The sequence below is a fragment of the Protopterus annectens genome, chromosome 13.part0 (genome assembly GCF_019279795.1).
Source record: "Protopterus annectens isolate FY-2018-M chromosome 13.part0, PAN1.0, whole genome shotgun sequence".
Classification (NCBI taxonomy): Eukaryota; Metazoa; Chordata; order Ceratodontiformes; family Protopteridae; genus Protopterus; species Protopterus annectens.
Window position 1 is genome coordinate 822,384,408 of NC_056747.1, and position 17,224 is coordinate 822,401,631.

General features: G+C 37.2%; 1 protein-coding gene across 1 annotated transcript in view; it reads right to left on the minus strand.

Annotated features, from left to right (window-relative positions):
* Nucleotides 1-11,630, minus strand: part of TBX4 (T-box transcription factor 4) — a 448,562-nt gene extending 436,932 nt beyond the window's left edge. The window contains exon 1 of the mRNA XM_044054540.1: nucleotides 11,544-11,630. Within this exon, the coding sequence (XP_043910475.1) occupies nucleotides 11,544-11,615 (72 nt within the window). The 5' untranslated portion in view covers nucleotides 11,616-11,630. The remainder of the gene's footprint in view (nucleotides 1-11,543) is intronic.
* Nucleotides 11,631-17,224: the final 5,594 nt, after the last annotated feature.

Sequence of the window (17,224 nt, forward strand, 5' to 3'; positions counted from 1 at the left end):
TGAAGGGATTTGTGAAGGTTAAAGTGAAGTGGTTGGGACTATTATTTCCCAGTTTCGTAGCTGACTCCTTACTGAGGGCATGGTGGTTAATGTTCACTATACCCAGCTATCTGAAGAATGTACAGTAGTTAATGTTTACTTGTCAGTGATTATGCATTTGGTCTGTTAGCACTAAACTGATTGAGGATTTCTATGTGATGTGATGCATATTAGATTATTTAAAAAATGAAAATACTCTATATACATATTTATCATATACAATGCTTTTTCCAAAATTATTAAACATAAGAGGATGAACAAACTCTCTTAGAAATATACCAATCGCAATCCATCACACCAAGTTGTTATGAAGTGCCCCAGTAACAAGTCTGTTGCTCATACCTTTCATACTGCTGTGGTAAAGGGACTCAGTATGTGTGCTAACAAGTCCACTCACCAGTATTTTGGGGCTATGGTAAAGGGTCTTAGTGACCACACTCACAAGTACATCTCTCACTATACTATTCTGAACAGCCTCAGAACTCGTGCACAGCAACATTCTGCTGGTGGAAAGACTTTAGTAACTGTGCTTATAAACAAAAGTGTGCACTACTCTGTAGTGTGGGAAAGACTTTAGTAACTGTGCTTATAAACAGATGTGCACTACTCTGTGGTGTGGGAAAGACTTTAGTAACTGTGCTTATAAACAGACATGTGCACTACTCTGTGGTGCGGGAAAGACTTTAGTAACTGTGCTTATAAACAGACATGTGCACTACTCTGTGGTGTGGGAAAGACTTTAGTAACTGTGCTTATAAACAGACATGTGCACTACTCTGTAGTGTGGGAAAGACTTTAGTAACTGTGCTTATAAACAGACGTGCACTACTCTGTGGTGTGGAAAAGACTTTAGTAACTGTGCTTAGAAAACAGACATGTGCACTACTCTGTGGTGTGGGAAAGACTTTAGTAACTGTGCTTATAAACAGACGTGCACTACTCTGTGGTGTGGGAAAGACTTTAGTAACTGTGCTTATAAACAGACATGTGCACTACTCTGTGGTGTGGGAAAGATTTTAGTAACTGCTTATAAACAGACATGTGCACTACTCTGTGGTGTGGGAAAGACTTTAGTAGCTGTGCTTATAAACAGATGTGTGCACTACTCTGTGGTGTGGGAAAGACTTTAGTAACTGTGCTTATAAACAGACATGTGCACTACTCTGTGGTGTGGGAAAGACTTTAGTAACTGTGCTTATAAACAGATGTGTGCACTACTCTGTGGTGTGGGAAAGACTTTAGTAACTGTGCTTATAAACAGACATGTGCACTACTCTGTGGTGTGGGAAAGACTTTAGTAACTGTGCTTATAAACAGACATGTGCACTACTCTGTGGTGTGGGAAAGACTTTAGTAACTGTGCTTATAAACAGACATGTGCACTACTCTGTGGTGTGGGAAAGACTTTAGTAACTGTGCTTATAAACAGAAGTGTGCACTACTCTGTGGTGAAGGGCCTTAGTCACGGTGCCTAGAAGTATACCTCTTACTATTAAATTCACCAGACCTGTTATGAAGAGCCTCATTCTCTGTGCACTGGCTAAGAGCCGCAGTAACTGTGTCCACAAGCACAACTTCATTATTTTGTGCTGAGCAGCCTTGGTAATCATAAAAAGAAGCGCACCTCTCACTGTGCTGTGATGAAGAGTTTAAGTAACTGCTAGGAGTCTAAGTCTCACTATTAAACTTAACAATGCTGCCAATGAGTATCTCAGTAACGACATCTCTTACTGTGCTCTGGTGAAGGTCTCACAAAAATACCTACCACTGTGTCATGATGAAGGGCCACAGTACCTATTCACAAGCACACCTCACACTATGTTGTGGAGAAGAACCTGAATACCTGTTCATAAGCATGAAAGGCTTCAGTATCTCTTCATAAGCATATCCATCACCATGTTATACTGAAGGACTTTAGTACCTGTTCATAAGCATACCTCTCACCATATTGTGGTGAAGAAAGTCAATACCTGTCATAAGCACACCTCTGACCATGTTGTGGTGAAAGACCTCAGTTACAGAGCTCATCAGCATTTTACATACCTGTTAGCAATTAAAAAAGGAAACTTGGCATTCATTCTGTGGGGCAAATACTGACAATTTGTACTGTAAGAGACTCAGCTTTAGACATAGTTGCACAGCCAACAAACATCTACACTTGTGTACCTTTAATACAAAAGTGCTTCACTTTAAAGCCTAATTCATATCAACTGGTGGACGCTGGCATAATTTATATTTAAAATATACTGATCAGAGAAATTCTTCACGCAGCTCCAGCTTATACCTGTCTCATTTTGATGAGTAACAATATTATATAGTTTACTTTCTGGCAGTGCAGCTTTAGAACTAACATTTTATTTTCATGAGTTTTATTTTATTAGCCACCTCGTAGGATATCAACAAGTCTTTTAAAAAGCAGATGAACATACACTGCGATGCAGTATTTATTCCTTGTACAAGATCAACTGTCTGTCATGCACACACAAGTAATTGTGCATGTATACAAGATCAACTGTCTGTCACGCACACACAAGTAATTGTGCATGCATATCTTTCCATTTCTTACCAGCTATAGCACTGAGGCAGTTGATGGAAATGGAATTACAGGAAAACAGCACCAGAAATGTAAAAAGTGTGCAATGTTCAGTGTGCCCTGATCTTTTGTCCAGTATTAACATGTCAGTATCAGTCTATTGTTTCAGTGTTATCAAAATCAGTCAGTGCGTATTAAAGACAGCTCTCTCCCTCTCTCTCTTTGCCATGATCTGTACTCCTTTCCCAGAACATTAATCTAACTGTCCAATTGCTTTGTCTTAATATTATGGTCACATCACATACAATGACCCATCTCTACTCCTTCCACTTCAGCTTTTATCTGCTGATGTACATACTATGTATAAGCTGATATTTTGTTCTTTACCTCAAAGATCATCATGTACATATTCTAAATAATCTGTTCATTTGCCCTTTATCCTCTAAAAACTACTTTTTGTGCTTTGTGACTGGCATTTTACTGTTCTTTTTATTGCTTATTCCAGCATTGTAATTGAATTATATTTTATATCAACTGGTATAGCCACCTGGCGGTGTAAACACTGGCTCTAGATGATTGTCACTGTTGAAGTGACACTCCGACCCCATGTGCAAAAAATGGGAAAAAGGGTTTGTGGATGGATGGTATATGTAATAAGAACTATTTTTGACCTATTTGCTGAGCATGTAAGCCCACTAGACAAATTGTTCCTTTGCAGGGGCAACCCAGGAGCACTGACTGGTAATGTGACTTGCTCAAAGTCACGCAGTAGGCAAATGAAGGTGGAAGGAATCAAACCCAGGAACCTAGGCACAGGCAACAGCGCAGAACTTCACTCCTCTGCACTAACCAACTTTTCAGACTTTTCTTACTTTATATTTTGGGTTCTCCCCAAGCTCAATATGAAAATGGTCTGGATAATTAGCATTCTATACCAGTTAACAAATAAAAACAAACAAGCAATCAAACACACAAATAAATGTACCTCGGAGATTACTTATTAGGGACTGGCATGTTAAAGTGATTTTGTTTTTCAATCTTTCTCCCATAGTGCACTTACATTGTGACACAAGCTAGACAATGTAAACTGAGTGGTTTGTTTCTGCATTCACTTATGCTTGTACTATGAATCACTGACATCTTAAACTGTATTTAGAAATAGTAGTAATGCTTCTTTTCTACTGAATTATTCTTGTGTTATGAGCTCCTCAAAAACTTTCTAGTGTATTTAAAGCTTCTTCCACATAAAATAGCTTAATAGCAGGTTTTTACTGTGCTTTTTAATAAATATGTATAACATCCGCTGCATTGCCCTAATTACGCATCAAGCACAGCAGCTCTGGTAAGTTATCTGCGGCTGTTATTTAATGATATAACCTGTTAAGTTAACTACTAGAATTTACTACTGTCCCTAATTTACAATTATATAGATATGAACAATACCTCAATGGTCAAAAATGAGAGGCCTTATCATTTTATTTTTGTAGTACTGCAGTATAATTGATTCTTGCTGTTCATATTCAAAGTATTTCAATAAATAATTTGGTGGAAAAAATAATTTTTGCTGGTATGCTTATTTTACAGTACTTTACTGGCATCAACAATGCACAGCCACGGGATATAAAATGTAATCGGTAACTGTAGATCAATATGTGTGTGCACCTTTAAGAGGCTTTCTAGGGGCTTGCACAAATGTATAAATTCTGAGCACTTGTGAGCCTGACTGCCATTTTGTAGTAAGCTGTTGAGATGTAAGCATGTATGTCTGTGTAGTCTGTCAGTTAATCAGTTTGTTTACATTTTGTAATGTTGTTGTCCATCCTGATGTGTTTCTATGTAATAAAGCATGTAAACGAACTACCCCACCTGTTCGTCATCTTTACTAGAGAGGGACAAGCAACCAAAAGAAAAAGATTGCCACTCACATGTCAGATGGACTGAGACAGCTCCTTTATGAAGCAATGCAAGATCTGAACAAGAAAACATGGTAGGACCTTTGTGATTTTTCAAGGAAACAGATGGAAATGAAGAAACTGAAATATACAGAAGGATTTCTAGGCACAAAACTACAAATTGTTGCCTACTTCTTTTCCCAGAGCTCCCATCTGCTTGGTGCCCTCGTCAAATGCTGAGGAAGACCATCCAAGCAGACCTCTGTATAACCCAGTCCATGACCTACAGTAGCCCATTCAAATACAGGTCTGGGTAATATGGATATGCAATTTACAAATGTCTCCATAGCCAGCTGGGTAGATATGGGCATCCTGAGACAATGTAAGAGGTTTCTCATGCTCACAGACAACTATTTAATCCTTAAAGAACTAAAGAGATGCAGATACACAATTTCAATGGAGGCAAAAGTCTTGCATACAAACAAGGTTGTCAAGAGCACATGCACATTACATCCTTCACATGTAATGTCCACCACCACATAGACCAGCTTATGCTGTGGCACTAAAAAGTAATCTTCCCAAACCTCAAAGACCACCTAAGCCTATAAATGGCAATGCCTATCCTCATTAATAAATAAAGCACTCACGAAAAGCAACACCAAACATCACAAATACACCTACACCCTGGGGAGCCCCAAGAGCAAAGCCCATAAGGCCAGCAAACATATTATCAAGTCTCTTGTCATAGAGAAGACCATTGTACAAAACAGAAGATAACGGTTAGTTGTTTATCTGAAGTCAGGATCCACTAGGTTACGCATGCACTCTAGCCACTGCACCACTGGTACTAGCACGATTCTATCATAATCCATCTGGACGTTAATGACCTGAGGCATACTTCCTGGACTACATGAAGAGAGACACTGTTGATCTTTCTGAATATGTGCCTTAGGCAGGTATGTGCTTTGCACTGAGCAGCATTCTATCTTTACCAAGAATAATACTACAGTACGAACAAAAGATGATTGAATTCAATAACTGGTTTAGTTTCTAGTGTCTTTCCAGGGGAATTCAATATTCTTCAGTATGGGAGGACATAATTAACAAACCACGTTGCTTTGCAAAGGATTGTCTGTACCTGTCCCCCCTACACTTCCGAATATTGGCTAAAACTTTATCCACCCTCCTTACAGCCTTTTTTAGGCAATGCCAAATTGACAAACCTACTGAGATAGCAAATAAAACCCAAATAAACCTAAACATTTTACTACTCAGTGCAAGGAGCCTAGACATGAAACTCCACATCCTACAAGCTCTCTTAACTCTGTAAAATATAGATATCTCTGCCATTACTGAGACAGGGTTTAAATCTGCAGAAAGTACTCTGGCTGTGCAAGGCTTCAGTTCTTTCCTACATTTAGACTATCAGCTGCACAGACAGGGAAAAAAAGTGGAGGAATCTTAATATATACTAGCCACAAGCACAATTCTACATTGGTTAAACAGGACAAATGCCCTGGAATTTATCCACGTGCAAATCGCTATAGACAAAATTCCATACCATATCCTAGCAAGCTATAGGTAACCCTGTACATCTCTAGAATTCCATCATTCATACTAGACCTAGTGGAGACACTCACAATTAAACCAAATACCCTATTCATGGGAGATTTTAACTACCCCTCTATAGACTGGGAAACATACAGTGCCTCATACTCACAGGCACAGTGATTTTTGGACTTTATTAACACAAATACTCCTGACCAGATACTACACACATCCACTAGAGGTTCAAACATACTGGACCTGGTACTCACCAATATAGGAGAGCACTGCACCACCAATACCCCCTCCCCCTGGCCCCCAGTGTCATATTCTCACTGGTGAAGTCAGACCATGAAGCTGTTTCTTTCAAAATAAAAATCAACTTGGTAACCTCAGCAAACCCTGTAACAGTTAGGAACTATTCCTAAGCAAATTACATTGTATTATATGATAGTTTATCAAAATTCATTGCCCCTCCCAACCCCAAGTTAACAGCAACCTAAGCAGAATTGTTCACAGAGACCCTGTAAAACTATGTAAATGGCTGTATAGACACTGCAATACCTACTAGAAGCCCAATAGAAACTCTAAAAACAACCCACACCGATGGAATCCTAACCTCAATAGGGTATATAACAAAAGGAAAAAGTCATGGCTAAAATCAGGAAGAGCAGATCCCATAATGATAGGAGCTCTCAAATTAGACTAAATGAGAAACTAAAAAGATTAATTAAGTCTGAGGTCAAGACAGCTTCACAGGCTAAAGACAAGGCCTTCTACAGCTATATCCAAAACCTCAAAGGCAGCAAACATCAGTGTGCCAAACTGGAGGTCAGTGAGGCCACCTTCATTGAGCAGGGGGACATAGCAAATTTACTGGCTGATACATTCAGCTCAACCCCCCCCCCCCCACACACACACACACACCCATGAAATACCTACTAGCATATCCCCCACAACTATTAACTTGGACCAGGGCCTGGAGGCACTCACTAAGGCCAAAAAGACAGCCTCAGTGGGCCAGGACAATATCCTGGGATGCCTCCTAAATAGCTTGAAACATGGCCTATCAAGACCACTTGAGTCACTTTCCAACTATAGCCTCAAAACAGGCTTTGTACTATGAGACTGGAGGTCTGCAACAGTTATCCCACTTTACAGATGACTGCAAATTTGGAGCTATCATAGATTCCCCCATGACACAAACATCCTACAAGAGGGTATAACACAGACAAATGATGGGTGCCAAAGTCACAGATTAAAACTCAATGCCAAGAAAGGTATTATAGTGCCTTTTGGAAAAACTGCTACCCAGACTCATTACTTCATCGATAATATACCCCAAGAGTTGACCCGGTAGTCAGGGATCTGGGAACATATGAGGACAGTAATCTGGCCTTTGACCAACATGTGGCCAAGGTAGTAAGAAAATGATTCTATGTTGCCCAGCATATAAGTAAGGGCATGGCATCCAGACCAAGGAAGTCATAGTGCCACTTTAATCAGCCTTTATCACACCCACCATTGAGTATAATGCCCTCTTCAGCATCTAACTGACCAGACATATGCAACAGCTGGAATGCCCACCAAGATTCCTTGCCAGAAGAATCCAGGGTATAAACACATTGTCCTATATAGATCACCTTAAAGCCCTACCTCTATATTCTGTCTCCTACAGGTTGCTGAAAGGCAATCTGTGCCTAGCATACAGGGCATCCTCATATCCAGCTCTAATGGACCTTTTGCACATCCACAAAATGAACAAGGATTTAAATTTTGCTTGTGACAGAAAAAAGTCATGTTGGTAAGACAAATATGTTTCTCAGAGGATCTCCAACTTTGGAACAGGCTGCTTGTCCATGTGAAGCGAAGTCCATCCCTAACTCTATTTAAGCATAACCCTGACCAATAGATGGGAAATCAGAAATTCACCCTGGGTCTGGCCCCCACATCTCTGATGGAGGGAGGCAGATAGTAATGCTCAAACTAACATAACCTCTCCCCCCATAAACTGTTATGGACTATACCTGTGTGACATTACAGCAAGAGAAAAAAAATCCCAGGGATGAGGTTAACTAGTAGGTGAAGTTGTATTTTTAAAAATTAGCAATGCAATTATGTGGTCTCTGTGATTATTTCCAAAATGTGTAGACAGAGGTGTTGCCTCAATTTGTAAGTTTAAGTCTTTAAAAAAGTATTAAAAACTTCAATCTAGTGTATTCCTGATTGCAAAGTGCTTAATGTTTAGCTAGACAGTACAACCAAATAAATTATTTCTTAATGGACAGATGAATGAGTAACACACGCAGTATAATATAATACCACATAATAACACACACACACACGCACGCACGCACACACACACACACACACACACACACATTCCTGCAAACCAACAAATCCCAATTAGAAATTGCAAGATAAGAATATTGCCCAGAAGGAAAGACAGAAACATAATTTAGATGATTTATGAAAGGTGCTTCCTTCTCATAATGTTATCCATATTACTAGGAAAGTTTTTTATAAGACACGTCCAGAAAGAATTTTATTTTAAACAAAAGGGGAAAAATTGTTCTAGGATGATCACTTAGTGCAACGAGAGTAAAATAAGAACTGGTCTTATTGCATGTGATGATAATAACACGAGAAAAGGAAAATGTTAACTATATAAACCCGTAGGTTCCCGTTATGCGGTCGGTTTGTTTTTCACTCCATCCACATATCCATTTTTTACCATAAAGCAATTTTAGACAGGCAGATATAATTAGTTTGTCAGCATTTTAACGAGCTCAGGCATAAGCACATATATGCAGGCATTTTAAGAAAAATGAGCATCGTCCTTATTTCAAAATTACGTTTATGGTCTGCAGTACCTATAGACTGGTAACGTTTCACGATGTGTTTGCATTAAAATTCTCAGACCATATGAATAACTAAAACACCAAGGCTCTGCACAAAATAATTATTTATTACAGTGAAGAAGTCTGGGTGCGTGATTTCTGTAGATCTGGCACCATCTGAATAGTTTGCTTTGTATTTTGATATATGGCCCTTGGCAAGAGGAAGCAATTAGACTGTGCATATGCTGAAGAATACAGCCATATTCTGGATGAGTTATTATCCCTGGATTTCTACTTGGTGTAGTGAATTTAGACTCGCACCTTTTTTTCATCTGATTATCCTCGTTTTGGGAAACGGACTCGAAACAACAGCAACATAATTTTTATACACTGTGTAACACAGTTATATCGTTTAAGGTACATCTAGCAGTTGCTATGCTTCAGTTAATCAATAATGTAATATATATTTTTATTAGTTATGCATTTTCTGTAAGATGTACAGAATTCTCTTTGTCGGCCCAAGATGGCACGAAGCTATAAAGAAAGATGTGTGACTTCAGAAGCCACAGTGGTGTATTTTATCTCTTGTCAGGCGAAAGTACATTCATTCAGTTTAAAAAATCAAAAAGTTGCCCCACCAGATTGTTTCGTTCAACACACTTTAATGTGAACTACAATTTTATTTCATTGTAATTAAACGTTTTATTGATTTTACATTCGCTTATCACAATTTTTATTTGTTTGCTTGTTTATTTTACAGTAGGGCGGTGTTTCTGAACTAGTTATATGCCAAGTTATTTAGAAAGGTTGCAGCAGAAGGCAACATAATTCGGCACAAGTCTGTTTAAGTCCAAATATTGCTTATTCCTAGATAAACAATAACACGCGCTTATTATTTATTGTTATTAAAATCACACAGGTCACAGAATGGTTTCCAGGTAAGCATCAGAAATACTGTTATTTACCATTAAATATGGTCAAGTATGCAAATGTGGATACTGTCAAACAATTAACCCCTATTATATAATCTTACCCAAACGCTGAAGGTCACAAGATGAAATCACCATTTTGTACGATATGTGCAACTAGTAATGCGATACACACCATTCAGAAAATTGGATTGGTTTAATCTGTATAATGCAAAAAGCACGTACACTTCAAAATTATTAACATCAACCACAACACTCACGCCGACGGTTGGCAAGACTATTTTCCCTTACTTTTTGGCAATGCAACGGTTGCAGGTCATGTTGGTCCGTCTACTTAAACATACCCCTCAACTGTCCAGATTTTCGCAGAAATGTCCAGAGTTTGCCTCGTGTTTTTGGTCTTTTCCTCATAAAACTTTGTTTTTTGGCAAATCATTAGCATGTTATTGAGGATTAAAATCACAAAATAATGACAGACATTTGAATTTCAGATTTCATACTCTTCAGAAAACGCATGCTAATGCAAACCTGTCATTCTACCAACTTTCTAAGTCTGTAAGAACAATATTTAAAAGTTGTCCCTAAATCACTGGCATGTCATTGAGGATTAAAGTCACAAAATAATGACAGGCATTTGCCTTTCAGACTTCATACTCTTCAGAAAATTCGTGCTAATGCAACATCTGTTATTCTGTCAATTTTCTAAGTTTGTAAGAACAATATATAAAATTGTCCTTATTTTTGGGCCTTTGGCCCCCCTCCCATTATTTATGGCTTTGCCCAGAGTTCTTGCTGTAAGAGGTTGAGAGGTATGCTGTGAGGTAAACTTTCTATATATAACAAATTCAGGTTGTTTTAGCATACATTTATGTGTTGTTTTCATAAAATTGTGAGGCTGATAGTTACAGTCCCTGAATTAGATTTTGTTTTCATATAACAGTTGAAGCTGGCTGTTAAAGTGCTGAATTAGATTTTGAAACTCTTGCGAATTAACTTTAATGATATGCTTGGTAAATAAAATCGAATACAAGTGTCTTTCGATGGTAGTACATAAGGCACACAACGCTGTGCAAACCGATACATGGGTAACTTAAGCGATCAAGATTAGTAAGTAAACTTTAAATTCTCTGTGTTTTACAAAAAGACAGAACCTTTAAACAACAACAATCCACGTTGCTGTTCACACTTTTCATACGAATATCCCATGTTACAATATTCAAAAAATGACTAGGCGCAATTGTAAAAAAAATAATAGTGCATCAAATTTCAAGCGAAAGAAGTTACATTAATTTAATGAAACAGTACTTCTTAGTCCAAATTAAGAAAAACAGCTTGATTTATTAATAAGATAACAGTCTTTAAATCTGAACATGAATGTGATTAACATAACAACTACCCACTTTAATCTTACTGCACAAAACTTTTGGCTGAGTTTAGATAAAGAATATACAAGTATTCTGAATATATTTCTTTTCTATTATTTTTGTTTTCCCAGTGGTTTTCATTAAAGTATTTGATCCTATTATAAACCAAGGCCTGCTTTTTACAAGTTATCAGTTGATCTTATTACTTGACCTGGGTAAGACTTCTCCTTTAGAATAGACGTTAAATTTAATACACTTTGAAGCTACTATTTAACAGATAACCAAGAGAATATTACCGTTTACCAGAAACGCATATATTTTTCAAGATCGCATCATCAGAATAAATGTGTCGGAATTCAAACGATAACAACAAGAACAAAAGGACAGATAGCTTTTCTTACCAACAGTGTATAGTAAATAATGCGGCCTAAAACTTTTTTTTCACAAACTCCACACCTGAGTGAGACGCACATAACACATAAATTCGAAAGGTTGAGCACAAAGTGAGTGAGTTTTATGGAGAGATATTTAAAGAGGAATTACTTCATTCCCACCGCTGTCACGTGATGAACCAGACCTAATGAACACCATCGATCCTCCGGCGTCAAAATGAAAAAAAAAAATCACGTTTTTGTTAATACTTTTTTAAAAGACATCCGACTTAACGAAATGCGAAAAATGCACAAGGTAACAGATCTGTCACACTTCTCTCTCAACCTCTTAGCGGAAGAAATATGGAGAAAGTCTCTAAAATAATTGGGGGACCAAAGGCAAGAAATAGTGACACATGTTTTTTTTTTTTTTTTTTTTTTAATAAATGCTCTTATAAAGTTTGAAAGCTGTCGGATGTGTTTCAACATACATTTAATGCAATATATGAAGTCTGAAATTCAAATGTATGTCATTATTTAGTGACTTCAATCCTTGGTGATTTACCAGAAAACCACGAATGTTATGAGGAGCAAAGCAAAAATACGACGAGCTGCGAAAATCTGGACAGTTGAAAAGTCTGGTCACACATAAGAGGTACCACCATATGTTGTTTGATACCCAGAGTAATTAACTTCAGTATCCAGACGACCACATTTAAAACTTTCATTATTATAAATGTTCACCAAGCAAATTTGTCTAGGTTTCTAGAGTACCCAAAACTTTAAAGTTGGAAAACCACACACGGGGTCGGGTAGTTTTAGCAGTAACTGTTTTAATGGTTAGAGTGAAAGCTAACCTGTGAGGCACTTGTTTCACCTATAAGGATTAAATACTTTCTGACATTGCTCTAACCCTCCACATACCTTCTATCTCAAAAATGTGGAACACTAACTCTCATTATGTGGAACAACTGTGCAAAATAAGGAACACTAACAACTTCAACTAAGAATCTCAAAGAGCGTCAAATGTGTTACTTTATACTCATAAAAGTTCTTCTGGGATAGTAACCACTGATATTAGTTAAAAACATCTTAATCATGAATGTGCGGCAGGCCCTTTCAACGTGGAACTGTGTGGAACGTTGACATTTTGAGACTAAAAATGAGTGTTGTTGCTCATAATGAGGTGCACATGAGACGTATGCGCCCTAACATACCTCTACAGATTTTCGCAGAATGTCCACACACACCCCACCCACCCCCCACCGAATTTCAGCCTGTTCCTAATAAAATATGTGATTTTCTGGCAAATTACCGGGATGATCTGAGGAATTAAATCACTAAATGACACACGTTCGAGTTTCAGACTTCATATCCTTTAGAAAATGTATTTTAATACAAACCCTGTTATTCTAGCTACTTTCTAAGTTATTAAGAGCAATATTTAAAATCTGCCTCTATTTTTGGGCCTTTGTCCCCCATTATGTAAGGCATTGTCCAGATTTCTTGGGCTAAGAGGCTGAGAGGTATGCTTCCTAAACATCAATGTTGCTGAGCTTCTGGATAGATAATAATTGACTTGTGAAAAATGTGTGTCTCTTGATTAAAACGTTTAAGGACATATCCCGACATCTAGCATTATATTTACACCATGGACGAGGCGCCACGTCCCATGCTCTTTGCTGCTTAGTTTAGGAAGAAACACTTTGTTACCCAACATCAGTGCGTTGGAATCATATGTAAGAGCACCATCTTCATTTCTAATTAACTGCACAGCTAGTGCGCAGAAGACGAATACAAAGACCTCTGTACACAATTGTGAATGGATGTGGTGTTATAGCAAAATCATACGAATGGGCTAAAACTTAAAGCAACGGCAACATTAGTTTGTTGAAACTTGCTGCCCCTTACTCCAGATTTGCACCAGCAGCGCGCGCGCGCACACACACACACACACACACACACACACACACACACACACTGTATATCACATGCATTAAATATGCACTCATTTTACGCTTTACATGACATTAGTATATTTAGTGTCTCAGCTTGGGTCTTTTCTATAAAAGTCATGATTTTGACGAATTACCTACGTCATTAGATATAAGAAATAGACAAATGACGTAGTAATGTATGTGGGTTGTCCTTTAACTAATGCAACGTGTTGAGAATTAAGACTTTTTTTACTATGAGGGTAATGTGGTAATTGGAGTAGTGGGGGTTACTCGTGAGTCATTTTTTATTCGTTCCTGTATTAAATAGTTTCGTATAAGGAAAGTGCCAGTGTCTTCAGAATGTATTTTTTTTCCATTAAAAATTCCGTATAATTTTTGTATTTTCCCCATTCTAAATGAGCACCGTGGTAAGGTTGCCATCTTTTCAAATGCCCAAAGTGGGACATATTTTGTAGAAATGTGAGATTTTGCAACAGAAAACATACCCACGGTCAGTGAAAAGGACAGAACTTCACTTTTTTTTGCCAAAAATAAAAACGTATTTTGTAGCATTTGAGCTGATTATGCTATTTCATATACTATTTATGTGTTCCAGATACAAAATAACCGTTTTATGCAGCTATTAAAGAAAACTTAAGAAATATATTTTGTCTTAAAATTTCAGGACATTTGCCATTTTTTTAGTTTTTTTCTCAGTACACAACTGCCTAAAGTGGGACTGTCCCTCGCAAAGAGGGACAAGTGATAACCCTGCACTGTGGCATAAAACATAAAGAGGCTGGTATAAAGTAAACTATGTAGGATAATATTAGGCATTTACAATATATAATAGCTCACTGCAAAAAACTGTTTCGTCTAATATTGCAGTAATACTACCGGCGGTGTAAACCTTGGCTCTTGATAACTGTCACTGCTAAAGTGACACCCCGACCCCACGTGCAAAATAGGAACAAGGGTTTGAGAATCGATGGATGGGAGGATGGATGGATGGACATAAGTATTATACAGATGGGATATTATGTCATAGATAGGGTTACCAGTACCACCTGTCCCTCTTTGCAGAGTTGTGTCCTGCTGGAAAAAAACTGACAAATGACAATTGTCCTGAGATTTTAGGACAAAAAACTATTTCCTAAGTTTTCTTTAATAGTTGCATAATTTAGTTCTTTCCTACTTGAAACACCTAAATGCTATAAGAAATAGCGTAAGCAACTTAAATACTAAATGAATACGTTTTTATTTTGGCAAAGAAGCGAAGGTCTGTCCTTTGCACTGGCCATGGTATGTTTGTACTGCAAAATTTCACATTTATACAAAAAATGCCCCAATTTGGACATTTGAAAAGGTGACAACCTTAATCATAGATGTTAATGAATAAAATCGCGTTTAACCTTTTTGGGTACTCATAGTGGCGATACTGTCAACGCGTAGGTAAGACATTTGTATGTTAATGCAAATTAGTTCATAAGCTAAATAATATGTATTGTTAACATGTGTCAGACTACTAGCCCAACATCTTTTTCACGGACATATTTAAAGGAAACAGTGGCAACAAAAGTATTTTGAAGTCAAAAGTAAAATTCCTGGTACATGTTAATATAAACCAAAGTTCAGCAGCAAAGCCTATTTATAATCGGGAGAGCTGCAATTAGGTAGTGTACATGTTTAAATAATTTTTGAATATAATGTTTTGAAACAGCTTGTGGCCATTGTATATATTATACTCACTCCGATTCAAAAAGTGATTTACAGGTCTGTGTTGATTTCTGTAATAAGCTTAAGTCAGCAGAATGTGAAACTCAACGAGACGTGTTCCACTTACAGTGAATCCTTGACAGGTCTTGAAATATGTCAATAAGTAACTTGTGTAGTTGACTTTTTTTGTGATTCTTCAGAGAAGTGGTCTTCCTGCCTCTTTTCTGAGAAGTGTGTGTGTCTATATATATTTATATATATATATATATATAGAGAGAGAGAGAGAGAGAGAGAGAGACATAGATAACTATAGACTGATATAGATAAAAATAGATGTGTGTGCCTATACCTGTATTGTATATATAATATATATCCTTTTGTAATTTATCTGAAGAATGAAAAAAAAGCCAGATGCCAGTGGTCTATGATTCATTCAAAGCAAAAGGCACAGGGAAATAGTTAAGTTTATGTATGAAGAGTTACTTAACATGTTTTATTAATCTGTTGTTTGATAATAGATCAGTCAGTGTCATGTCAGGAGATTGCTTAATAGTGCTTAATGTTGCATGACATAAAAATCACTACAATTAACTAATGAGCATATATATATATATATATATATATATATATATATATATATATAGATAGATATATAGATAGATATAGATATAAATAACTTTTTAATCTTAAAAACTGTAGCTACATTACATTTTCATGAGATAACATGCATTACATAGTATTACACTGATCAGTATGCATTAACTTTAAAGCTGTATAATGCATATTGTGTGCTATTTATATTAAAATAAAACTTTATTACACTTTGCTAAAACATATTTGTAATAAAGCAGTTTTTCTGTCTTTAGAATCATATTTTGTTTCTGGATTTGATAGACCGATAGACAGATACACCTTCAGCAGTCTACCATAGCTGGAGAATTTAGCTAGATTATTTATACTATACATCTGGTCTTACTTTTGGGACTTCTTGGTACAATGCAACTTCATTTGGAGATAAAACTTAGGGAGTCTTTAGAAAAAAAAATGGGACAAATTAAAACTCAATTTGCTTGACAGAACTTCTATCTTAAAATGAGTATTTTTCCCAGATTGTTTAGTCTCTACAAAAACAGAATTTTGTGTATTCCACATTTCTATTAAAAATAAATTATCTCTTTTCATTTAGTGACAAATCTTTTAGGATCTTCTTTTGGCTTTTCCTGGTCAGGGGTCGCCATGGCAGATCATCTGTCCGCTCATGATTGGCAGTGGAGTTTTACGATGTCGAGTTGCCAGCACGGTGCCCAACCTTCCACAGAAGGCACACACATGCACACACTCACACCTAGGGCCAATTTAGAGTGTCCAATCCACCTACTGCATGTCTTTGGGATGTGGGAGGAAACCAGTGCACCCGGAGGAAACCCACGCGACCACAGGGTGGACATGCAGACTCCGCACAGAAGGCACCCCAGCCGAGAATCGAACCAGAGAACCTCTTGCTGTGAGACAGCAACGCTAACTGCTGCACCACCGTGGCAGCCCTTGTAAAATAAACTTGATGGTTATAAACTTAAAGGCAGCCTCAAGATCCCTGTCATTAAACTATATTGTGCCACTTCTCATTTACTTAAATTATTCAGATTATTGGGTCATTGTTTTCATTCAATGAGACATGCTTATTTTTTTCTGCACTGAGATATATATTATTCCAAAAATAGGTATGAATCAGTTAATTCTATCATTTCTTATTAGATCTCTCATTAACGCATTTCAGGTCTAGAGATCACATTTGAATTTAGTCTTTTTCATCAAATGTTGGGTAATCCAGATATAACTGTTCTTACTCATCCACTTACATTAATAGATTTTCCAGTGACGAAGGACAGGTTACTACTGCAATTTATTAAAGATCAGAGTTTAGCTTCAGTCTGAACTAGTTAAAATGAAAGGCCTAAAATTTTCCTATCCTGCTTTGCTGGGTATTTAAACATTGAAGCAGTAAGATCATATATTTTTTGCTGTCTACATTTCAACACCCTAGCACTGGCTACGTCA